At 38.0% G+C, this 27,376-nt stretch overlaps 1 protein-coding gene across 2 annotated transcripts in view; it reads right to left on the bottom strand.

Moving 5' to 3' along the window:
• Positions 1-27,376, bottom strand: part of TNPO3 (transportin 3) — an 86,180-nt gene that overhangs the window by 34,103 nt on the left and 24,701 nt on the right. For both annotated transcript variants that reach the window (XM_082694015.1, XM_082694016.1), the window contains 8 exons: positions 23,066-23,266; positions 22,021-22,094; positions 19,973-20,129; positions 10,281-10,424; positions 6,623-6,798; positions 6,013-6,151; positions 4,205-4,351; positions 1,415-1,522 (listed from right to left, as the gene is read on the bottom strand). In XM_082694015.1, coding sequence (XP_082550141.1) covers positions 1,415-1,522; positions 4,205-4,351; positions 6,013-6,151; positions 6,623-6,798; positions 10,281-10,424; positions 19,973-20,129; positions 22,021-22,094; positions 23,066-23,266 — 1,146 coding nt within the window. The remainder of the gene's footprint in view (positions 1-1,414; positions 1,523-4,204; positions 4,352-6,012; positions 6,152-6,622; positions 6,799-10,280; positions 10,425-19,972; positions 20,130-22,020; positions 22,095-23,065; positions 23,267-27,376) is intronic.

The following is a 27,376-nucleotide window of genomic DNA, read 5'->3' as shown; positions in this document are numbered from 1 at the left end:
GCAAACATATTACATGAGTGTCTTTTTGTGATCCCTACAATAACTCATAAATACATAAATACACTTAAAATGAAATACAATGTAAATTTCTTATATATGTATTGATTTTAACATTTCTACTGTTTTAAAAACTTATCCGCATCAACACTAATAGTACAGATTAAATTCTTAAAAAGCAGCTATTCAGAATACCATATCCAAGCAAGGGGAGGAAAAAAAGGAGACCAAGCAGAATACTCAAAGATGTTCTAGTCCAGAAATTTCCCAGCATATATCCATCTGATTGGGTGTTAGTCTAAGTAAGATTTCTGTAGTCAAATAACAAACATTGCTAAGTAAAATAAAATTAAGTAATTCTCTTGTAGGACTTTACCGAGCCTTTAACACTATTTAAGTCATTTCCCAATGTTAATTGAGGATTCTACCCTGATGAATATCTCATATGACTGGTGTTCCACAGAATACATCTTAGACAACACTGACAATTTAATTTGTAAACTAAGATTTGAAGCACAAGTAACTTGCTCAAAGCCACACAGCGAATGACAAAGAGCTGAAATGTGAACACAGGTCATCTGCCTGTGATCTGGTGATCTCACTGAATCTGCTTTCTAAGAATCTCCAACCCTTGGTAATTAGATCAATAAACACACTTTGTTTAATATAAAGAAAAACAGATATAATTTAATGAAGACTTTCTAAATCAAATTATACCCCCAAATATACAAAATGGCTGGGTTACCAAAAAAATAAAATAAAGGTTAGTTCAATATTGCTGATAAAGTATCAAAACTACTATATTTCAGAGCTTAGAGTGTGATCCAGGAATATGAGAACTGCCTAAAATTATGCTAACGTTAAGTGATGTGGAATGGTGATGATTGCAACCTTATGAGGTAAAATATTACTCACTGTCAGGAAAATCACAGGACTATGAATCTTCTACTCTAGTATAGTCACCTCTGGAATGAAACTGCACAGGAATCTAACCATAAGTGTGAACAAAGGAAATGCCAAATAACTAAGAGAGTTGCCAGGATTTGGTACATAATTAATAAAGCAGAAAAACTTGCCTATTTTTCCTGGCTAGATCCAAGTTCCCTATAAATACCTTGGGGTCTTAAGGTTTATCTATGATTTTCCACTCCGACTGGACAAGCAGAACAGCTTTCAACAGCAAGAATCATAGGAGTAAACCATAACTGAACCATCCACGGACTGCATTTGGCTTGCTTGTTAAGATAATAAATAAACCAAACTACTATATGCCAGGCAGTGTGCTAGGCACCTGCATATCTACTCTCCCACTGAATCATTACAATTTAAGAAAAAGGTGGAATATTTATAGGAGACACCAAAGTGAACAAAACTCAAGTGATCAGTAAAACTGGTAAGAATCTCCAAATGGACTTACCTGAGCAAAACACTCCATAGACCCAATCAAGAAAATCAAGTCTTTCACCAGATCGGATACCCTCATCCGAAACTCTCCAAAGTCATCAGTCTCCTCAGGAACTCCCTCCTGAAATTTCAAGTCAAATAACATTTCTTTTAAACTTATCATAAGGCTGGGGCGCCTGGGTGGCTCAGTGGGTTAAGCCGCTGCCTTCGGCTCGGGTCATGATCTCAGGGTCCTGGGATCGAGTCCCACATCGGGCTCTCTGCTCAGCGGGGAGCCTGCTTCCTTCTCTCTCTCTCTGCCTGCCTCTCTGCCTACTTGTGATCTCTGTCTGTCAAATAAATAAATAAAATCTTTTAAAAAAAAACAAAAAAACAAAAAAAAAACTTATCATAAGGCTTTAACAGACCTCTATAAAAACAAGAATAAAGAAAAAGCCATTAAACAGTTCAGTCCCAATGAACAAGAGATAAGTTGCCTAAAGCAAAGGTTATTTTAATATACAAGGTCTCTTAAACTTTTAGGTAAGTCAAGTCAATACAACCTAACTTCTACCTTTACTATGAGAAACTGTTCTTCCTTTTCCCCCATATTTCCAAGCCACACATTGCTCTGTTGTTGAAAAATTTGAGTGGTCAGAGTGGGAAGTAACCTGGAAGAGGTGATAATTTAAGAGTTTGTAAGTTTATTTTCTTTTCAGTACTGAATATGCCCTTAAAGCTTCATGGTTCAACATTTACCAGAATCAGTCATTACCACAACAACTAGATACAGAATAGAATTTTAGACTTTTAAAAAGAATATTATATAGGTAGACAGATATATCAAAAACACATAAGTATAGAAAAATATTAATAGTACAACTTAGGTATAGGTATACAGACAGTCAATATAAAATTTCACCTTTGCCAAATATTTGAAATTTTTCATTAAAACATACAGAGATCAGGGTGCCTGGGTGGCTCAGTGGGTTAAGCCTCTGCCTCAGGCTCAGGTCATGATCTCAGGGTCCTGGTATCGAGCCCTGCATCAGCCCTGCTGAGCAGAGAGCCTGCTTCCCCTTCTCTCTCTCTGTCTCTCTGCCTACTTGTGATCTCTGTCAAATAAATAAATAAATAAAATCTTAAAAAAAAAAAAAAGAAATAGAGAGATCATTTACATTTCATGCTTTCAATTGGGAGATGGTTAAGGGCATGTATAAAAAATTTTATCCATGACTATCTGGAAAACAGCCCTAATACTACTGAGAACTGCTGATCTAGTCCAAACTCCTTGCTTTAAGATGAAGAAATTAAAGTCAAAGAATGAGAAGGATATGACGGCTATCCTGAGATAGGGAATTATAAAGTACCCCATAAAGACACCTGGGTGGCTCAGTCATCAAGTATCTACCTCCAGCCCAGGATCCTAGGGTCCTGGGATCGAGCCCTGCACTGGGCTTCTGCTCAGTGGAAGCCTGCTTCTCCCTCTCCCATTCCCCATGTTTGTGTTCCCTCTCTCACTCTCTTTATGTCAAATAAATAAAATCTTTAAAAAATAAAAATAAAAAAATAAAGCACTCCACATATTACAAAGCACTCATATATCCACAAGTATAAAGAACTGTCACAAGGGAAAGGGTGCCAGGGAACTAGCAAAAGAAGAATGGGATCAAGGCAAGTAACAGCCAACTGAAACCAGAGATCCTGCTTTTATTTACCTATCAGGCTTCCATGTAAGATGTAGATGAAGATAGAACTCCTCAGTTAAATAACAAAAAAATAAAGGATGAAAACCCCTACACTAGACCATCACTAAGATTCTTTGAAGACGCAAAATACCATGACTCAACAATCTTAACGTTAAACTGAAGAGAATAGAAACAGTTATATAGTTTTCACATCAGATCTAATTGTGAGCAATGAGAAAAAACTCTCTTCAAGTCTTGAGTTAGAAGAATTAGAACAATTAACCAACCAATCAAAACGATGCTGTAAGATTTAAGAGACTAAGCAAAGAACGAAAGTTAAAGAGTTTTCTAATAGACTATTTTCTTTTTTTTTTTTTTAAAGATTTTATTTATTCATTTGACACACAGAGAGAGAGAGAGAGAGATCACAAGTAGGCAGAGAGACAGGCAGAGAGAGAGGAAGAAGCAGGCTCCCCGGTGTGCAGAGAGCCCGATATGGGCCTCGATCCCAGGACCCTGGGATCATGACCTGAGCTGAAGGCAGAGGCTTAACCCACTGAGCCACCCAGGCGCCCTCTAATCGACTATTTTATGGTATTTCTAGTATGTATTCTTCTAAGCTAGTAGATGATTTCTCTATATTCTTTTTAAAGTTGGTTCTTTATTTTTTTAAGATTTTATTTATTTATTTATTTGACAGAGAGAGAGAGAAAAAAATTGCTAAATTTTTTTCATTTAGCAAATAGTTAAATGCTATTTCAATAGTCATCATTTTGCATAATGGTCCATCAAGCTGCAACATCCCAATTTATGTAACTCTTCTTATATTGTTGTACGTGAGTTTATCCTTTTTTTACTTTACAGATAATGCTTTATACCTAAAAGAGCTATTTTATTCTCTTCAGCAGAATTACTTAAGGTGAATTTCCAAGAGAAGAACTTACTTCTTTCTATATAAGCCTTATACTCACTCTTCATTACACTGGTGTTGATTTCTTTAGTGTACGCTAGCTACAGAGTGACAGAAAACCTGCAAATTCCATTAGCTTTATTTTCTTATCTTTTTTGTTCACTTTTAAATTAGGACTGAAAAGAGAAGGAAATTAAGATCTGAAGAAGTGGAGAAGGGAACTTACATGGTCTGGTTCTAGCTGGCAGTGTCGAGCCAAGGCATGAAGCAGCCTCTGAATGTAAGCTTTGAAGATACCATGAATAACTTCATCATTAGTTTTGTACAAATGCTCCCCAAGTCGGTACCAAAAGTTAAAGGAAATTTCTACTACCTGTCAAATTGAAAAAGAGAAAAGGAAAAGAAAGTTAATTTTTGATTCAAAAAAGGAATGACATATGAAGACAGTTACGATAACTGGGAGTAGAGTCCCTCTTTAGCTGATAACTTCTCCAGCAGCAGAAAGGATTCTGAATTTAGAGAAACAGATACAGAAATGGGAAGTCTCTTTTAAATATTTTTTTCTTAAATTGAAAATCATTTCAGGGGCGCCTGGGTGGCTCAGTGGGTTAAAGCCTCTGCCTTCGGCTCAGGTCATGATCTCAGGGCCCTGGGATCGAGCCCCACATCAGGCTCTCTGCTCGGCAGGGAGCCTGCTTCCCCCTCTCTCTCTGCCTGCCTCTCGGCCTGCTTCTCTGCCTACTTTTGATCTCTCTCTCTCTGTGTCAAATAAATAAATAAAATCTTAAAAAAAAAAATCATTTCATGTTTGAGATTAAAACACCTCTTGACAGGGGCGCCTGGGTGGCTGAGTCAGTTAAGGGGCTGCCTTCGGTTCAGGTCCTAATCCCAGGGTCCTAAGATAGAGCCCCACATGGGGCTCCCTGCTCAGCTGAGTGTCCGCTTGTTCCTTTGCCCCACAACTCCATGCTTGTGTTTGAGCTCTGAGATAAATCTTCCTTAAAAAAAGAAGAAAAAGAAAAAATACCTCACTTCTTGATAGACAAACCATCTACAAATCCCTGAACATACCAACCTTGTGTCATTTTTACTCACCTGCTTTCCTGAGTGGGACTGAAAAGGTACAAAAAGTCTGGGACTTTATCCATAGCTTATCTTACTTATTGCACTATTTAAAGGAGTGATAATGATTACACAGTGAACACTGGGAATGCTACTCCCAGAAATGTTTTGTGTTTCATCCAAATTTAGATACCCTCATGAGATCAAGTCAAACAAATAAACATTATTTGAATGTTTATTATTTTGAATAAGAGAAAAGGAGGTACAGGGCTGTGTTCCTCCCTAATAAGAGAGGCCCTATCATCCTTTTCCCATCAAAGATCCCAAACAGACCTATTTAAAATAATACCCAACTTGGGAGTTCTTTCTCACTTCTTATACTATTAAGAGGAGGTAAAACTTCTTGAATACACAAGAGTTTAAAAAATCTAGCCAACTTTTTAAAGAGGTAGTGTGTTGTAGAGATTTTGGAATAGAGTTGACTTTTAAATCCTTTCAATCCCTTTCTCATTCCCACTCACAAATTAGAGAAAAAATTCTGGGTATTAGGACTGGTACAGTTAAGATTTTATTGGTTTTGTCTTGTTTTTAGCTACAACTACGAAGTTCTAAAAAGAATAACTGGACCTAGAGAGGGGGCTCAGTTAAAAGGTAGGAAGCTTTCTTCCTAATGGGTTCCCTGAGGTGCCTATACCAGTCAGCCCAGCTAACTAGGTAAGAAAATAGAGAATAGAAATTTTTTTAGAATTAGAATATTTAGAAAATAGAAAAGATTCTATGGAATAGAAAAACCCAAACATAATTTAGCAAGAAAAAACTCTAATACAGAGGAAACAATCACATCACACTAATTAAATATAAGACTATAGTCTCCCACAAATAAAAAGCTATGACACAAGGTGTCAAAGGAATATAGGTAATACGCAACATACAACGTAGAGAAAAATGGGTTTAGCATAATATAAACACTACCTCGTATTGAGGATGTCCTGCACAAATAAGCAGCAGTTCCAGAGTTCGTAGGTCGCCAAGACCTTGGCCTGGAGTACAAACAATTTTTTCAAGAAAAGTTTCACATAGTTCAGTGAAAATACGGCAGTAATTCAGAACTCTGCAGATGAAAGAGTAATGAGAGTACTGAGTCAGAAATCTGTATATGTACATACTCACAGACATACTTAAATAAATAAAAGGATCCTCAGCCTAAGGGACATGTAGTGATTATTAGCTATGCTGTATCAGAATCTCCCTAACAGCCACTTTTTCTTATCATATATTTTTATACATATAAGCAAATGACTCATAAGTCAGTTCAAATTCTCAATTACTAAAACATATGAATAAAATCCTTATCAAATTACACTTGATACTCTGAAGTTCATCCCTAATTCTTAGAGCCTTTTTCTTTGTGAGTGGAAAAAATTACTACTTTCTATGATTTCAACCTCTCCTGCATCCATTTTCCACTCCAGGTTCAGTCAAGAACAGAGCATCTTTAGGATGTGGTGTCTGTATTTACCCAAAGTCATTAAAAAATCATGAAGGATGGAATCCAGTGCTACTGCCTTAAATAATCACTCACTTGTCTAAATCTTCACGTGCCACAGCCATGTGATAAGCAGTCTCCAATGTTAGGACTCCTTGAAAAAGCTGCATGGCTAATGGCAAGTTAGTCTCCACATTCTCAATGGCATAGAGAGCTGAGCACACACAATCTGAAGCAGCTTCATGTAGGTTGGATGAGGTCTTATCCTGTTGCTGGGAAATGGCAGGAACAGGGAAATAAGATGAATGATCATTAAGCTGTAAACCAAGTGCTAGCAAAGCAATTATAGCCTGTTTCTGAACATGTACTTTAAATGCATAAAGCCTAAAAGGTCATGTCCTTCAACCAGATAATATTCATCAGTCTTCCCTGTCTATTTCCCTATATGCCAAAAAAAATCAGCCTTTTTGTACCCCATCCAGTCACATGACTTCTAAAAATCCATGGTGGGCCCCCCCCCACACACACACACCAGCCCCTCCAAATGTAATGCAATGTGTTCCCTACCCTGTTTTAGTCTGTGAAAATCTTTCCCATCCTTTTTTGATATTCAAGTACTATTTAAAATGAAAGGGTCTGGGCTGTTTGGGTGGCTCAGTTGGTTAGGCGCCTGACTCTTGGTTTCACCTCATGTCATGATCTCATGGCTTGTGGGACTGAGCCCCACGTTTGCTTCCATACTCAGCGCCAAGTCTCCCTGGGATTCTTTCCCACCCCCTCCCTCTCTGATTCTCCCCTCCCTGGCACGCATCCTCGTTCCCTGAAATAAATTAGTAAATATTTTTTTAAAAAATAAAATGAAAGGGTCCAACAAGTCTCAAATACCCACACCTACCTAACATATCATCATATTTCAGAATACCAAGGTTCAAAAGAGATTCTTAAAGCTTCTGGGAATGAGAGAAGGTAACTTTGAAAGGAGCAAATCAGTTATTTAGATTCTCATTAGCAATGATGCCTGCCAGTATATGAGAGAGAAAAACCTTGGAAATCTTGAAAGAAAATTGAACCTAGAACTCTATACCTAGTTAAACCGCCAGTTGAGAATAAAAGCAAAATATAAATATTTCTCAGGAATACAAAAACTCGAAGTTTATTTCCCACATATCTTCCTGAGGAAGGTATCTGAGGACATTCAAAAAACAGTTAATCCAATCCAGAAGCATAGTAAAGAGAAGTTTCAGAACGACAGCTGGAAAGTACATCTCAAGAACAACTGGGACAAATCAGAGTAGAGTTCAAACAGTGAGACCTTCAGGGTTTCTACTTAGAAGAGTACAGTTGAGAGAATGGATAAATTTAGTGAAGGCATATTAATCTTTTGTGAATAATAAAAAACAAGGATATTTAGAATTGTGGGAAAGGAGTGATACAAGCAATACAAGGATAAATGCAAATTATTCATTAGATTATTCTTAGGTTGACAGGTGGATTCAAAAATACTTATTATTATTACTCTGTTTTAAAAGTTAAGTAAATGTCCATATTTATTCTTTTTTTTTTTTTTAAGATTTTATTTATTTATTTGACAGACAGAGATCACAAGTAGGCAGAGAGGCAGGCAGAGAGACAGGAGGAAGCAGGCTCCCCGCTGAGCAGAGAGCCTGATGCGGGGCTCAATCCCAGAAGCCTGGGATCATGACCTGAGCCGAAGGCAGAGGCTTTAACCCACTGAGCCACCCAGGCGCCCCTCCATATTTATTCTTTTGTATATATATTCAGCATTACATTTGTAAAAGCTTTAAAAAAGAAAAAAAGAACTATGGGATAAAAGGCTATATATCTGTAATAGAGATGTGGTCTAAATATAAAGCAAGCTAAAATATGGCACGATTTTGAATCACTGAATGCATGTAAGAATGAGAATATATTTGACTCTGACTCTAAAACCACACTTCTATTAGTGGCAGAGGAGTCCTGACACTGGATCAGTGGAGAAAATAATATAATCCTGTCACACTAGTTTGCTTGTTCCTTATCCTTAATTCCCAGAAGTAACCACTGCATTGAGTTTGACATGTATTCTAAGCTGCCCTCCCTTCATAGGTAATCAATCATATTCATAAATTTTTTAAAAGTTTTTAAAAAGATTGGGGCACCTGGGTGGCTCAGTGGGTTAAGCCACTGCCTTCGGCTCAGGTCATGATCTCAGAGTCCTGGGATCGAGCCCCGCATCGGGCTCTCTGCTCAGCAGAGAGCCTGCTTCCTCCTCTCTCTCTGCCTGCCTCTCTGCCTGCTTGTGATCTCTCTCTCTCTCTCTGTCAAATAAATAAATAAATAAAATCTTAAAAAAAAAAGTTTTTAAAAAGATTTATTTAGAGAGAGAGAGTGCACATGCATGAGCAGGAGGGGCAGAGGGAGCGGGAGAGAGAGAATCTCAAGCAGATACCCCATGGAGCACAGAGCCCAAAGCAGGGGTCAGTCTCATGACCCTTGAGATCACGACCTGAGCTGAAACCAAGAGCTGGCTGCTCAGCTGACTGCACCATCCAGGTGCCCCTCATATTCATACATTTTTAAACAAAAGTGGGATATTAATTTATTTATACTGACTACTCTTCCAAAGACATGAGACAAAATGAACAGCAAAACAATTACCAGAGTCCTAACTTTTCTGTCTTAGCTCCTGGTGCAAGAAAGCAACATAAATATACTAACAACAATGAAACACCAAAATGCCTCCTAGAAGAATGTGCTTTCCTTTTCTTTAATTCACAGCAAAATCAACCCATTATCCATTATCATGCTACCATCTTCTAAATAACAGTGCACCAGCATATAACCAGTACACACAGAGCTTCTATATTAATACTACTTCATGGAAGGAGACTCTCCAGGAAAATGAGACAATGTCACTCTCATCTCCAAAGACCTGATCAATATGTGCTTGAGACATTGTTGTTTCTTGTTCTAAAAACTAGTCTTATTCTATGCACTCACTGAGTCCTATCTACCAAGACAAAAGAATACAAAAAGAATGTATTACTAGATACCATTATTTTCAAAGCTATGGAAAACATTCCCAAGTATATAAAAAGATACTACTTTTTTTTTTTAAGATTTTATTTATTTATTTGACAGAGAGAGATCACAAGTAGGCAGAGAGGCAGGCAGAGAGAGAGGAGGAAGCAGGCTCCCTGCCTAGCAGAGAGCCTGATGTGGGACTCAATCCCAGGACCCTGAGATCATGACCCGAGCCGAAGGCAGCGGCTTAACACACTGAGCCACCCAGGCGCCCCTAAAAAGATACTACTTTTTTTCCCATTTATCTCAAAAGCCTCAAATCCAACCTATACATACCCTGATGCTTAAGTAAACTATCACAACTACAAAGATAATATTCTGATCTGTAACTGTCTCAAAGACCCAATGACTATTATTCTATTTTTAAAACAAGAAAAAAAAAAACCGAAAAAAAAGAAAAAAACCCAATGGTTTTTTACTTGTTTAATATGTAAATCATTGATCTACATGTAAAACTGCTTTCTTATTAAACTTAATTATATTCTATTCTGAGTATTAATACTCATACCTTCATTTGATACTTGGTAGTAAGGAAGAGACACTGCCACTTTCTTATTATATACCTTTCAATGACTATACAGAAATCTGAAAACACTACTATGTCCCAGAAGGTTAGTTACTACTGTGACTAAATGGTAAAAATACGTTCATAAACAAAGCCATTACTTACCAAAACCTCAAAAAGGAGTGCTAGTAACTTATTGTTAGCCATGAAGTTACTGTCCAAAACTCCTAGGTTAAACCAACTTCCTAAACAGCGAAAGACCTTCATAAGCATTTTCTCATCTGTTCCTGCTTTTTCTACACAGGTCATCTGAAAAGAAGGGAAAAAAAAGTTAAAATAATGCCAAACTTTATATTTAAGCCATTATTACAATCATCTCTCAGGTATAATAATGAGAAGGAAAATAATACTAACGGTTAACTGCTATTTTTTTTTAAAAAAGATTTTATTTATTTATTCGTCAGAGAGAGATTAGAAGCATGGACAGCTGCAGGAAAAACAGGCAGAGCAGGCAGAGGGAGAAGCAGGCTCCCTGCTGAGCAAGGAGTCCAATGGGAGACTCAATCCCAGGACTCTGGGATCATGACCTGAGCCAAAGGCAGACCCTCAATGGACTGAGCCACCCAGGCATCCCAAAAGTGCTTTGGAAGTACCAGATGGTGCTCTCAATACTCTTAATTCATTAATCCCCACTAAAACTACAGTCAGGTACTATCTTCACTTACTCAACTGGAAAGCGGAGTACACAGAGACTGTAGACCTGTTTCAGAAGTAAGGGTTTCTTGGATCCCTCTGCTGCATTAATGTAATCTCACCAAAGAAGTACCTTAAAGTAATATTCGCCTACACAGTTGATTTAATAGAAAAACAAGATAGTCCTACTATTGTATGTCCCCATATGAAAAGCTGATGTTTCAGCTTCTGCGCTTGAATACACCAGCAAATACACCATTCCACAGAAAGTGACACTACTATAAATATGGTAAGTTGATAAAAGAGATAAAATGAAAAGTCAGATGAAAACTCACTGTTCCTCGTTGCAAATTGTTTATGTGATGTATATTTTTTCCAAAGTAAAGTGTAATCCACCTTTTTTGGATTTAAAAAAATGTCTAAAAATAATTTCTACAAGCAATGGGTCAGAAACATCATAATTGCCATGGGGTTTGGGAGGCCTGTGGTGGAGGCATGGGATTATAGAATCCCACAGTGATCTAAATGTTGACTCTTCTACTTCTAGGTAGCCATGCTCCTCCTATATTTACTGTATCAGGCAATTATGATTACGTTCTTCTCCATTAGTTTGAATTGTACTGAACTGAATTGAAATGAAAGAAGAAAAACAAGAATGCTTCAAGTACATTCATGGCAATCACACACATACTTGAATCTTTGAAGCTCTGGATGTGAAACTACACAACTGTTTTGGCCTTTATACTTCCTGAATGACATTTCAGTTTACTAAGATATGATGTTTACAAATGGAAGGACCAGACCATATATTCTAACTTCTGACTCAAACTTAAGGAACAGAATTTTGGAAAAAGCCTACATCTAAATCTAATTGCTTTGAAGAGAAAAAAAATTATGCTAATTAAATCAAACACATACCATAAAGCTTCAGAACTAAGAGAATGTTACCTTGAGTTCCTCTTTAAAAACTGTATTGTTAAGAACTCTGTCTCTTAAAACAAGGCCTCAAAGCTGAAACATAAATAAATGCCAGAAGAGTTTTCCAGTAAAAATACAGCAGAGGTAAATAAGAATAGATCTTGAATTAACAAAATGAAGAATAAATGAAGGGAGAAAAATACATTAGAGGTCAGGCTCAGTTCAACTATAAGGGCAAGAAGAAGAATATTTAAAACTTTTAAAAGTTTAACACAATGTTTGGGAATGGCTCCATTCTAACAGACCACAAAAGTATAATACTGACAAAATGGGATGGAATAGAATGAGTAAGAGGAATGAGGGGGAAACAGCCAGCCTATTTTTCGTGCCAATTCTGGACTATTTCATTTTCTGGGTTCTGTAACATGACAAGCTATATGACAGAATTACAGACCTTTTTAAGTACCACCAGGACAAATTTTTCAGATTTCATTACAACAAATCAAGCTATTGTCTGTTGTCAATTATGAGGAAGTGTTAAGTCAAGCCTTGGAAGTCCAAGTGGCTGCTGCACTTGACCACTGATGCCTATGAGGACTGCAGTGTTGACTGGATTCTTTTGGCTTCAATTCAGTCCTTACAAAAAGAAAATAACAAGCTCAGGTCCCTTAACTCAAGTCATAGTCTGAAAACCAAAGCTTCCACAACCGCTCTAAATGAGGTTCTTATTTTGTATAGCTCCAGGGCTGATATTCATACGCATAATTTGTGTGGCTTGCTAAATTATAAATAGGTGCATTCACAATCTCAACAAATTTCTCATGTGAAACTTAAGAAACTGTAAAACATGGAATTCTGAAACTTGAAAAAGAGACAACTGGTGTCTGGACCCTAATAGAACAGATAATCTTGAACTCCCAAATTACCGAGTCTCCCTTACCAGTAGATGTAGTGTGCCTTCCAGTGTCCGAGAAGAATAGGCTTCTTCAGTTTAAAAGCCCTGTAATAACCTCCTCTGAGACAGGTGCCTTCACAGGGGATGGGATGCCCAATCTCTTCAAGACTTACCACAGCATTTCCTGTGCCACCACAACTATGGCCAAATCTCAGCATCTTCCAGGGGAGACAGTTATATACAAGAGGAAATAACTTATCAAGAAAACAATAACTTTGCTAACATGTATTTGAAGAAACCTGGGGAACACACATGGGAATGATTTTAAGGCTATCGGACCATGGGAGACTGGAATATACCACTAACTGAGCCAATCTCATTGACATGAATGTACTTCCTAGAGATTCTGGATTTAATGAGTACATGGCACCTCTGGGAAGTACCCAGGAAAATGAAGAGTACAAATATCTAGGACCTGGGAGCAAATCTGCACCTTCTTTTGCAGGTGATTATTCTTTTGAGAAACACCTTCTGGCTTGCTACTAAACCTTGGTAGAAACTGAACATCTATCCACAGGACATCAGGTGATCACAAGGCCTGAGCTTCTCATCATGAACTGAGTATTGTCTGACCTACCTAAATATGGGCATGCATAACAGCAACCTATCATCAAACACAAACGGAATACAAGAAACTGAGTTCAAAAAGGTGTTAAGAAAGCTGCATGTGCAGGTAGGTCAGATTCCTTTGACAAAAACTCTTCTTGCATTGATTCATTTCCCTCAATCCGTGCCTATTGCCTCCTGTCTCCTGGATGTTTCTTACAACCTAGATAACTAAAGAAGAAAACTCAAGCCCAAATTACAGAATGATGTATACAACATGCTGGTACCACCTGAAGGTGGACAGCTGCAGAATTACAGACCCAGTGTAGGACAGTGAAGGGCAGTGAAGGACAGTGAGAGACAGTGGTTGTAGTGAAAGGACAGTGGTTGAAGGAAAATCCTAAAGGGCAGAACTTCAAGCAATATAATTGGTTGTCCACCACATATGGAGGGAGAGGTGCCCAAAAACATGGATCTATACTTATTTATGGACAATTTTCAATGATTTGGACGACCAGATATTTGGAAGAAGCATGAGTAAAAGTTTGGTGACAAGGAATTTTGAGGCAGAAGTATGTATGAATGGTATATAAATAGGCACAGACTGTGGAGAAATTTCTGTCCTGTGTGAATACCCACCAAAAGATATCTACTACAGAGGAATCTTTCAACGACAGATGGACAAAATGAAAAACTATAATGTCAGCCTCTTTCCCCAGCCACCTTGCTCAAGAGGCTCATAAACAAAATGGCCACAGTAGCTAGGATAGAGGTTACACAAGGATCAACAAGGACTTCCACTAAGTAAGTTAAAAACTACTGATGAGTGTCAAATCTACCAACAGCAGAGACCAATACTGAGTCCCTAAAATGGCACCATCTACCAAAGGACCAGGCTGATTTTTTTTTTTTTTAAAGATTTTATTTATTCGACAGAGAGAGATCACAAGTAGGCAGAGAGGCAGGCAGAGAGAGAGGAGGAAGCAGGCTCCCCGCCAAGCAGAGAGCCCGATGTGGGGCTCGATCCCAGGACCCTGGGATAATGACCCGAGCCGAAAGCAGAGGCTTTAACCCACTGAGCCACCCAGGCGCCCCCTAGGCTGATTGATTACATTGAACTTCTATCACAAAGGAAGCAGAGATTTGTCTGGAAGAACAAGACTCATAGGAAGAAAGAGACTTATATGTTGGATATGGATTTGCCTTCCCTGCTTGCAGTGCTTCTATCAGCACTGTATTAATCACAGTCTCACAGAATGCTATATCCAGTCATGATGACGGCATCATGTGTAATCCAGGAACTCATATCAGAATAAGGGAAATACAGTAATGAGCAACTCTAACCTCTGTTGGGAGATTTTGGTCCCCAAGGAAGGAAAGCTTCTACCAGGAAATACAAGCATGATGCAAGTGAACTGGAAAATAAGTCAACTATCTGGACAATATGGGCTTTTTATGCCACTGAACCAATAGGAAAAAAAGGGAGGGGGGTGTTAATCTGTAAGATGGCAGTTACTGATCCCAATAACCAAGGAAAAACTGAGTTCCAGGGTGCCTCATTTGATTAAGCATCTGCCTTTGGCTCAGGTCATGATCCCAGGGTCCTAGGATGGAGCCACGCGTTAGGCTTCCTGCTGTTTCTCCCTCTCCCGCTTCCCCCGCTTGTTGTGTTCCCTCTCTGTCTCTCTCTCTGTGTCAAATAAATAAATAAAATCCAAAAGGAAAAAGAAAAACTGAGTTCCTCCTACACAATCGAAGCAAAGAGTTCTGTGTGGAACCCACAGAATTTTCTAGAGAGCTTCTTAGTACTTCCATGCTTAAAAATAATTGTTAATGGAAACCTACAGAAGCAACAACCCGAAAAGGCAGGATTATTGAGGGCTCATACTCTTTGGGAATGAAAGTTAGGGTCACTTCAAAGAGTAAAGAACATCAACCAGCTAAGGTTCTGATCAACGCAGGTGTCTTAGTCTATTCAGGCTGCTATAACAGAGTACAATAGGATGGGTGGCTTACAAACAACAGATATTTATTTTTTTACCGATTTAGAGGCTGGAGAAGTTCAAGATCAATGTAATCCCTAGATCCAGTGTCTGGTGAGGACTGGCTTCTTGTTTGATAACCAAGGACCTTTCCTCTATGTTTACACATGACATAAGAAGGAAGGGAGCTTTCTGGGGTTGGGGTCTCTTTTATTAGGACACTAATCCCATTCATGAGGGTCCCATATTCATGACCTAATCACCTTCCAAAAGCTCCTTCTAACACTACAACGTCAGGCACTAGGTTTCAACATATAAATATATAAATTGGGGCTGGGCACACACACAAATATTCAGTTTACAGCAACATATAAATTTTGGTGGGGGGAAAGGGGAGACACACAGATATTCAGTCTATAGCATCAAGGGAAAGATGAAATGGGTTGGCAAGAAAGCCATACATATGAATTATAGAACTCCTGTGATAAATACATACATGAGGGCTGTAGTAGCTTTGCATATTTCCTCTTTGCTTGTTAATGCCATTGCATACGAGTTTTGTTTTTTTTTTTAAGATTTTTATTTTTTTGAGAGAGAGAAAGAGTGGGAGTGCACACTAGCAGGGGAGAGGAAGAAGCAGACTCCCTACTGAGCAAGAAGCCCATTGCAAGCTTCAATCCCAGGACCATGAGATCATGAACTGAGCCAGGCAGATGCTTCACCAACTGATCCACCGAGGGGCCCTTGCACACGAGTTTAAATGTATGTAAAAGAGTTAATCAAACAGAAAGCTAAGCGAGTCGAACAGGAAGACTAAGGCTGGCTATAGATATACTGTGTCCCTGCACCAAATTCACCCTTTTAGACTACTCTGTAAAAATGAATCTGGGCCCTTTAAATATTTTTTCCTATGCCAAGCAGCACTGACTTTTTGTCAGAAGGCCACAGGAGAGAAACAAGAGGAAAGGAGTTCTGCTTCCCAGTGTTAGCATGCTCACTTGGTAGCCTTCTACAGAACATGCAGCTCCTCCAGCCCCAGACTCCTATTTCCTCTGGTGCCTGCCTCCTGCAGGGCACTGGCCACCAGGTTCCCTGGCATTTCCCCCACTCTCTCCAATGGATTTATAGCAAAGTGCTTCTGGCTCCTAAAGAATGTATTTCTCCAGCACCAGATTCAGTGTGCTCAGTTTCTCCAGTGTCTGCAGTACATAGTGGCCAGCGGCTTCCTCTGGTACTGCCACACCAAGGTGATTTTGTGGCAAAGAGACACCTTCCCTGAATAGCTTTCTGGGCTTCTTAGAAGGCAGATTTCTAGCAAGTTCAAAAAGACTAATTTTCAGCAGCACAGAGTGCCAAAACAACTTCTCCACAATACTGTGCCTTCTCTAAATAGGGTCTGGATCTCGGCCCTGGGAGGGGGTAACCTCCTCCTCCCTTGGGAACCCTATCTCAGCCTTGAGGTTAATGCCTGCTCCTTCTATCGGTTTTATGCCTATATTCTTTAGAGCTCTCTTTACTTCTTACTAGACAATCCCTCATCACTGTAACCTCCTGTTAGAATTAATCACTCTTTATATTAAACACTCCTACATACTACTATGTGGTTTCTCACTTCTGACTAGATTCACACTGATACTAAAAGAAACCAAGGATTATAGACCTGGGGCAAGGAGGTAACAAGGTGAGTATTAGTCATTTTTTTGTTAGGAAGGAGAGAAATGCTCTAGTGGTCAAAGTTATAATATTTTAAGCATCAAAAGAATGATTTTAGGGACGCCTGGGTGGCTCAGTTGGTTGGACGACTGCCTTCGGCTCAGGTCATGATCCCAGAGTCCCGGGATCGAGTCCTGCATCGGGCTCCCAGCTCCATGGGGAGTCTGCTTCTCCCTCTGACCTTCTCCTCGCTCATGCTCTCTCTCACTGTCTCTCTCTCAAATAAATAAAATCTTAAAAAAAAAAAAAAAAAAAGAATGATTTTAGTTGAGACCCTAAATCAATGAAAATCCATGAGTCCTAACACTCCATAAAGAGATGTCAGAAAAAAACAGTGACACTTGAGGCGGGTTTAAATCAAAACCTTATTTTGCAAACAGGAAATTAAAAAAGAATTTAAGATTTATAGTGGCTTTCTAGTAGAAGAATGCCAGACTACTCACAAGAATGCCGACTAATATATACACAGAAAAACATGACAAAATTATTAAAATATTATTTTGCAAACCATAATGAAATTATTAAGACAATGATTACCAACTAGAATTTAAAATCCTTAGGCAGGGTGGCTCGGTGGGTTAAAGCCTCTGCCTTCGGCTCAGGTCATGATCCCAGGGTCCTGGGATTGAGTCCTGCATTGGGCTCTCAGCTCAGCGGGAAGCCTGCTTCCTCCTCTCTCTCTCTCTACCTGTCTCTCTGCCTACTTGTGATCTCTGTCAAATAAATAAATTAAATTTTTAAAAAAAGAAAAAGAAAAAGAAAAGGATTTGGGTGACTGTTTTCTCCATCATCCTAAGGATAGTATACTGGTACCATTATTAATGCATAGGAGAGTATCTGTTCATACTATGAATGCCTTAGGGCATTAAGGCTTAATTCTCTAGAGGAATACCTACTGAGAAGAGTTATTTTAGATACAACTTCCAATTAAAGGAAATACAGAGAACAGAAAAACAAACTAAATGAAACAAAGACAAGGCAACCAGAAAATCCAAGAGGCAAGACAGTCTATAAAATAACTGGTCCAATCTCAACTCAAATCAGTGTTGTTTTGAAAAGAGGTGGAAGAGGAGCTGTGATTAGAAATCATAATAAACTGATACAAGGCATGGTGCTAGAATGGATACTTATGGAAAAATGCTGTTAAGGATATTTTCGGATGACCTTGGGAAATGTGAAGATGATCTGGGTACTTAATAGGGGATATAAAAATTTACTGAAATGAAAGGATGAAGCTGGATGACTGAAAAAGAAACTGCAGGAGGATAGGTAAAATATAATCTCATTTGTATTTAAAAAATTTGTCGGGGCACCTGGGTGGCTCAGTGGGTTGGGTCTCTGCCTTTGGCTTAGGTCATGATCTCAGGGTCCTGGGATCGAGCCATGCATCAGGCTCTCTCTGCTCAGCAAGCAGCCTGCTTCCCTCTCTCTCTCTGCCTGCTGCTCTGCCTACCTGTGATCTCTCTCTCTGCCAAATCAATAAATAAAATCTTTTTCTAAAAAAATAAAAATAAAAAATAAAAATAAAAGCTTTGTCATATGTTCATAAAGGATATGTACTAAAAGGTTAATAGTGTGATCTCCAAATGGTTTGAATATACTCTGTCTGTATTTTCTAATTCTCAATAATACTATTTCTTTAAAATATATGGTAAGTTGAAAAACACATTTAAAAGAATAATTTTCCAGTGAATTTCTTAACACCAATCTGAACACAATTTTAAGTAAAAATGTCTTTTCAATAAAAAGTTCTATAATGTAGCAAAAGTACTGAAGCAAATCCCTGAGAAATACTCTATAACCACATTATTGAAAAAACTGACCTGGGCTATAAAGACCTAAAATAAGATGTGGGCTAGATAATTTAATACAATCAAGTTCAAGAAGTAGCAAATATCTTCTTTAAAGGGCCAAAGAGTAAACACTTTAAATTTTATAGACTATATGTGGTCTCTGTGAAAATTATTCAACTCTGCCACTTCAGCTCAAAATTACAGACGTACACAATATGTAACTGTATGAACATGACTATGTTCCAGTAAAACTCTATTTACAGAAATACGTGACTAGCTCATAGACCATAAATTTACCCATCACTGGTCTATAGCATTAAAATGTCTACCTAGTTAAAAAAGGACCTAATCACATTTAACATTTTTTATTTTTAAGTTTTTATTTATTTATTTGACAAACAGAAATCACAAGTAGGCAGAGAGGCAGGCAGAGAGAGAGGAGGAAGCAGGCTCCCTGCTGAGAAGAGAGCCTGATGCAGGACTTGATCCCAGGACCCTGGGATCATGACCTGAGCCGAAGGCAGAAGCTTTAACCGACTGAGCCACCCAGGCGCCCACATTATAACTCTTTTTTTAAAAAAAATGGTGTAGTATTATCTCATTTATAATTGTGATTTTGCTCAAAGGTCAACTAAAGACCTGAACCACCTCCCTATCAAAATCTCAACTGATCCTTAAGAGAGGATCCTTTCCTTAAGTAAATTTACACATTAGCATGGTCCTTTGTCAAGAGTCAACAGTTTGTAGCATGAAGTAGTAGAAAAGCAAGGAAGTGTAATCAGAAAGTCTGAGTTTAAATTCAGAATTAGCAGTTGTGTATGTCTAAAGCCTATATATCTAATTCATAAAATGGAAATAACATCACCCTCACAGTGTTACTTACAAGTTTCTGGGGCGCCTGGTGGCTCAGTTGGTTGGGCCACTGCCTTTGGCTAAGGTCATGATCCCAAGGTCGTGAGATCAAGTCCCGCATCAGGCTCCTTGCTCGGTGGGGAGCCTGCTTCTCTCTCTGCCTCTGCCTGCCTCTCTGCCTGCTTGTGCTCTCTCTCATAAATAAATAAATAAATCTTAAAAAAAAAAAAGTACAGTTTCTGAATCTGAAAAGTATTTAATTGTAGTGCTCTACAAATGTCACAGTATTATCATTGCCAATTTTTGCAAAGAAATCTGTATTTCACAATAATGCAATTGAATTAGAAAATAACCACCATAGCTTTTTGCCCCTACAGAGCAACTTGTAATTTCATACTTACTCACCAATAGAGATACCACTGTACTAGAGTAGAAGGCCAAATCTTCTATAATTTCTGTGCGCCGGTTAGCCCCAATTCGTAAGGAACGACTATGTACTTCTTCAGGTAACACTGTAAGGATCTCCAGTAGAAAAGGCAGAGAAGTTACATCATTGCTGTATCTGGAAAAGGAAAGGGAGAGATCGAAGTTATTTAGAGTCAGAAAATACACAATCACATAAGGTCACAACAAGCTTCAGAATGACCTGTAACAACAAAAGCAGCATTCTCACTATGGGTAAAGTAGAGGACAAAAACATAACTTTTTGGAAAGGTATCTGGAAATCAAAATTTCAACTTGCATCATCTGTGACCCAGCAACTCCACTTACAGAAATTTCTCTCTCAGAAAAATCTCACAGGGGTGCCTGGGTGGCTCAGTGGGTTAAAGCCTCTGCCTTTGGCTCAGGTCAGATCCCAGGATTCTGGGATCGAGCCCCATGTCTGGCTCTGCTCAGAAGGGAGCCTGCTTCCCCTGCTCGCTCTCTCTGCCTGCCTCTCTGCCTACTTGTGATCTCTGTATGTGAAACAGATGAATAAAGCCTTTTTAAAAAAAAGAAAAATCTCACATACATATGCAAAGTATACAAAAAGAAGCACTGCAATACTTTTTTCTAGTATCAAAAATATTGGAAAATATAAAGGTCTTCCATAATTAGGATACAAAAGGTTACAAACAGTTATACAATGGAACATACATAGCCATTATAGTGAAAGAAGCAGCTATGCCCTAACACGAGAAGATGTCCACAATGTACTAAGTACAAAAAGTGTATGAAATACATTACATATGAGTGAACAAATACATAGGTATATTAAAATATATATGCACTGATTTATTTTAAAATGCTTAAAGTCTGGAGGACTAAATAGTTAACCATTAATAGTGGTTACCTAATGAAATACAGAAATAGGTAGAGAAAAAGGCTTTTACTTTGAAAGCTTCCACACTATTAGAATTTTTTCAAGGAACATGTGTTAATTTTCTTAATGAAAATTTTCTTAAAAAACCACAAAACTATCCATATAAAGGCTTTAATAACACATTATAGTTAGAGGTAAAAAGGACATCCACTTTGTTAAAAAATAATATCCTAGCCAAATGCCAAAATGCAAGCAAATATCAAGATTATTTGGCCAAGACCATGAGGAAATGGTTTTATTCAAAGTAGCAGGCTATGTGTATCTAAAAATCATGTTGTCCCTTTGATAGATATGAAACAAACTCCAATTAGTAAGAACTTTTACTCAGAATGACTTCTAATTTAATATAATCTTACACATTCTGACAATGTTTTGTTTTTTTTGTTTTTAAAGATTTTATTTATTTATTTGACAGACAGAGATCACAAGTAGGCAGAGAGGCAGGCAGAGAGAGAGGAGGAAGCAGGATCGCTGCTGAGAAGAGAGGCCGATGTGGGGCTCAATCGCAGGACCCCGGGATCATGACCTGAGCTGAAGGCAGAGGCTTTAACCCACTGAGCCACCCAGGTGCCCCATTCTGACAATGTTTTTATAGAACTGCTGACATGTCAGTTAGTGGGAGTGATCCACAAGACAATGAAAGACTTTGCTGCAGTTAATTCAAAAACTTGTGTATAGGGGCGTCTGGATGGCTCCGTGGGTTAAGCCTCTGCCTTCGGTTCAGGTCATGATCCCAGGGTCCTGGGATCAAGCCCCACGTCGGGCTCTCTGTTTGGCGGGGAGCCTGCTTCCTCCTCTCTCTCTGCTTGTCTCTCTGCCTGCTTGTGATCTCTGTCTGTCAAATAAATAAATAAAATCTTAAAAAAAAAAAAAGTGTGTATAAATTATGAGGGTCTTTTATGTTCCACACAACACACTTCTGTAATAATTTTCAATTATTTTCTTTTTATCTAACAGAAGTTAATAATAAATAATTCTTCATTAAAAGTTTGGGGAAATATTCCAAATATCTAGCTAATGCTAACAAATTTCTCTTTGTAGGTTAATAGCAATTCCAAATGCTAGAATATAATTAATACAAGTTACTTACTTTTCCACCAATGTTTGTACACAACCCTTCCAGGAAGGCATCTGTAGGGCAAGGTCTGCTATTGCTAAAGCCAGCTGAATAAGAAGAGAGATTAAATAAATGAATAGAACGCATGAAGAGAAATAGGGTTACCATCAATATTGACTGGAAAGCAAAGAAACTAAGATTTATTCAAACAATATGACAACAAAGACTAACAACCACCCTACCTCTCCTCACCTCCACAATTACATATAGAATGTAAACTCTTCTGGGCTAGCTACAAATTGTTAATATTTAAAAGTTAACCTCTAAAAATGAAAATCAAAACCAAAACAACAAAAAGAAGTCAGAAAGAACAGACTATAGAACTTCCTCAGAATATATCAATACTTACTTTTATTTGGCAATACCACAGAACTTCATGGACAGATAAATTACACTTTGCCAAAAGGCCAAAGCTACTGACAAAGTCAGCCCTTTGAATCACTCCTCAAGTAATGGAATGCCATTTCCCTTCTCTTTCCATTTCTCATCTTGAAGCCTTATGCAAAAGCCTCCTTCCTCTTCAAGGGCACTTCTATGCCAGGCAGAGAACACACATTGAGTATGTATTCATGGAAGCTTCCAGTTTTCCTTTTTAATGTATTTACCAGTCTAAAGGGGGAAGGGCCAGATGCTATACTATTTCAATCATGAGACTTTATCTAGCCAACTGGTCCAGAAATAATTTTTTCAAAGGCAAGAAGGCAGACATCTGACCCAGGACAGTACAGTATATAGTGTTTTTACCATCTGCAATTTAAATGGGGGGTGGGCCCACATATGCCTGCCTGTGAAAATCTATACTCACCTCCCCCACTTCTGGTATTTAAATTGGCCTGAAATCAAATAAACTCTAATATTAACACAGACGATTTTCACTTTCTACCCACTTAAGAATATAGCAGTAAGTCCATAATAAAGTTGTTAACAGTACTTCACACAGCCTAGCAATGTCAATTAAAATTAATTTGATAAATCCAAATGGCCTTATAACTTTCCTGATGAGAAGCACAGGATTTACCTGCGTTACAATGACAGGTGACAAGTCTTTCAAGTTCTGGATATGGGTTAGTAATGAGTCCCGTAAAGAGGCATGAGAGTCTGTGGGGAGCTCATAAAATGAGGTTTGAATCTTCATTTTCATGGTCTGTGCAGCAAAGTAGCATGATTCCACATCCTGTCGGATCTGTAACAACTGGTCTGAAATCTCCCATGCATGAACCTAAAAGAAAACCAGAGAAAATGTCTTAAAGACTATTGTACTAAGTAATTTTAATGTTACACCTCAACATATATAAAGACATATGTAGACCAAAGTCAAAAACCTGACAAGCTAAATTACCCACTAATTTAGCTAATACCTCAAACTATATATTTAAAGGCCCAGTTCAACGAAAGTATTACCTAAATCCTTCTGACTCATTTTAGGAAGACCTGCAAGTTATCAATCAGATCAACAGATCCAATCTTGCTGATTAGAATCATTAACTTTAGAGCTGAACAAGTATGAAGAAAAAAGTCCCAAAAGCTCCTACTAAAAAACTAAAACGTCACTGTGTAACTTCCAACCCCATCTATAGGTTGGATATTCTTTTCCACTTAAAATAAATAAGCTTTTGTTCACGTTGAGAATTGAATCTGAGAACCATTTTAATGTATCTATAAATAGGTCTCAGTAGGCCTACATTTCAATCTTCAGTTCGTTTTAGCAGAAAAACCATCTCACCCCAAATGAATATTTCATATACTTCTATCATTTTCTAATGTATTTGTCTGGCAAAGTGCTTTATATACATAATACTAAAATCATTTTCACAGGAGAAAATAAATGTATCTCTGGAAATAATTATGGAATGAAAGCATAGGATTTGGTCTCTAACGGCTAGTCACAGTTACAAAAAAGTTCTATTTTGAAAGATAAGTTTGGGAACAAAGTTCTGCAGTACACAGTAGGCAACAAATTAAAACTGATTAATTTTAATCCAATTCTACCAAACTGCCTCTTCTTGGGACAGGCTAAAAAAAGGTTGGCAATAATGAACTGAAAAAAAAATTTTCAATCTCAATTCAGGAGCAGAGGCAATTGTAGGAGATCACAAAGAGTTACCCAGTCAATTTCTTATGAAGCTAGAGCTCTTCATGAGTAATACAAAATGATGCAAGATCTTTCCACAGATAAACAGGAGTCAATAAAGAGAAACCGGTAGAATAAATGGCCTGTACAAATTCCCCAAGTAAACTGAAAATAAAGACGCTGAAGGTTATTAAAGGTTTATTAACATAAAACTTAGCTTTCAATCAGATAAGATGGTGGAAAATAACCTAAAACATTATGTCACACAAAAAAATCTTCTAGCCACATTAGTTTTTAGCTATTTAGTACCTAACTAGTAACTCAAGCACACCTGTAGTTTAATATGCCATCAAAATGTATTTTGTGCTAATTGGTATTTTACAATCTAGTTTTTTTGTTTTTGTTTTTAAGTAAGCTCTATACCCAACATGGGGTTGAACTCATGACCTTGAGATCACAGGTCACATGTTCTACCAACTGAGCCAGCCAGGCGCCCCTGTAACTGCTATTTTAAAAAAATAATAGCAAAAAGATTCTATGAAACCTTGGAATCTCCATAAATGCCCTCATAAAAACACAGCAGTCAAAGAGCAAAACTAAAGCACTATGGGCATTTACAACAAAACCAGGTATTATCTAGTTATGTCTAAGAACCCCAAAATATAAGTGATTGGGAAAAAAACAGTGTAGTTTTAGCTTCTGCTTCAAGCAGAAGCAGAGGGAAACAACAGGGTATCTAATGGATGTAAGGGCAGAGGAACACCCAAAGAGCCAAAAAGTATTCAATGGGAAGAACACAGAGACAATTTCAGGACTGAAAATAGAAGAGGTTTTGTCAGATCTGAAAGCAGGTGAGTAGAAGAGGTGAGTGGAAGAGGCCTACATAAAATCTAAGGAGATGGTATAGTCTAGCTTCTGTAAATTCTTGAAGTGGAAGGACAGGACTCCAAACTGAGGATAAAATGCTGTCAAGAGAATCAATATTATACAGGATAAGTAAAACAGAGACAAAGGAAGAAAAGAAGAAGGTAACAAAACCAGGAAATCTTAGAAATCAAACCACATTTGTAAATACTTTCAGACCACAGAAAAGGAAGTTATTTGAGATGAATATACTACCCTTAGCCATGCCTCCTAAAGTTCAGAAAGACTAATTTCACACAAAAATAAGCAATTGAGGCCAAATGCTATATACAGATATAGGAGAAAAAAGAAAATAATGAACCGAATATCTCTACAACGCAAGCAGGCCAGAAAACACATTTTTTAAAAAGTAGTCTACCAGAAAAACATAGAGATACTAGACATCCATCTAAATAAATGGGACATGATAACATTAAACAACAGCAGTATCTAAAACAACAACAAAAAACAGTCTGAAGTCCAAAGGAATAGAAGCCAACCTGAAAGAGCTCAATGGACAAAGATAAAAAACCTGGTGTAAGAAAATGGACTATACATAGTACTGGATTACAAACTCAAAAATAAAGCAAATGCCCATGAGTCCATACTGATGTGAACAATGATCAAATAACTAACTGCGAAGTTATTTGTAAGATGTAAGACGTCATTTTTACAAAAGAATGCTTAGTTAATAAAGGTAAGAAGAAATGAGAAAAACAGACAATTACTATTTCAACACCACAGTAATAACTGCTACAGGCGATATTCATAGATAGGGGATAAAGTGAGTGGGTGAACTTTAAAAAGAAACAGGATATATCAAAGTGTCTCCCTCAAATATTTATTGGTCTTAATACATGTCTACAAATTCTTGGACAGTTACTATTTAAGAGCTCCGATTTTTCTTTGGAGAGACGATGTAAAGAAACCTAAGACTACATGGAAAGCAAGAGAGGCCCAAATAAGTTCAGCCTTCCAGCCACATCTGTCAGTGTCAGACATGTAAATGAAGCCATCTTAGCATCACCAGACCAGCCCACCCACCAAGCTTCACGGAGCAGAATTATCAGCCACAGAGGCCCGCTCGAATCTATGACCTACAAAATTGTGAGATACAATGAAATGATTTTTATTTTTTTTTAATTTTTAAAAATTAAGTTCCACGCCCAATGTGGGGCTTGAGCTCACAACCTTGAGATCAAGAGTTGCATGCTCTACTGACTGAGCCAGTTGGGTGCTCTTGAAACAATTTTTAAGTCACTAAGTTCTAAGGTAATTTGTTTCACAATGGATCATGAGAACAACCAACCAAATAACCAAATATTATGTGCATCCTGACAAAAGAACAATGACAGGATCAAACTTGTGTCTCATCAAACCTCTGGATGTAGCCGGCAATTTACAGAATATACAGAGGAGACTAGAACTGCATCAGAACTATACATATGGCAAAATCCACAATGATCAATAACTCAACAGGTCAAATGGCCCAGATTCCTCAACAGTTAAAAAATCTAGAGAGAGAGAGAAAGAGAGAGAGAGAGAACTTACAGGTTAAAAGACACTCAAAAGGCGTATTTTTCAAAACAACAAGACTAAAAACTACAAAGGAACACAAAGAAAGGATTACTATGAAAGGACAGTGGTGGGACGCCTGGGTGACTCAGTTAGTTGGGCAGCTGCCTTCGGCTCAGGTCATGATCCCAGGGTCCTGGGATCGAGTCCCACATCGGGCTCCTTGCTCGGCAGAGAGCCTGCTTCTCCCTCTGCCTCTGCCTGCCTCTCTGTCTGCCTGTGCTCGCTCGCTCTCTCTCCCTCTGTCTCTGACAAATAAATAAAATCTTTAAAAAAAAAAAATTAAAAAAAAAAATAAAAGCTCTTAAAAAAAAAAAAAAAAGAAAGGACAGTGGTTACTTTCAGGGAGGGGAAGCAGTATGTCAAACAGAGCAACGAAGACTTCTGGAATGCCGAGAAAAGTTCTATTTCTTGATTTGGGTGGGTAGCTATAAGGACACCCATATACAGTAATTTACCAAGTTATAAATTATACATTTGCACCATCCCATTTTCTGAATCAGTGTTTAAGAAACAAAACAGAACAAAACAAACAAAAACTCCAATATTGCTGCTTGTTAAAACTAAACTGTAGGATGTCCTTCTCCCAAGTGAAATCTGTCAACTTACCAGATCAGGACTCTGGTAAAAAAAAGTTCATTGACCGCACCGTGTCAAGTTGTGCTTTAATCTGAATGGCAGAAACTAGTAAAAAATCTTTATTACTGATTTAAATGTTTCCACCTCCTTAAAAGTAGAAATGTATAAGGGTGCCTGGGTGGCTCAGTCGGTTAAGAGTCT

This window comes from Mustela nivalis, assembly GCF_964662115.1.
Source record: "Mustela nivalis genome assembly, chromosome: 12".
In the NCBI taxonomy this organism is placed as follows: Eukaryota; Metazoa; Chordata; class Mammalia; order Carnivora; family Mustelidae; genus Mustela; species Mustela nivalis.
The sequence above is the reverse complement of the archived record's forward strand: the minus strand, read 5'-3'. Positions and strand labels throughout refer to the sequence as shown.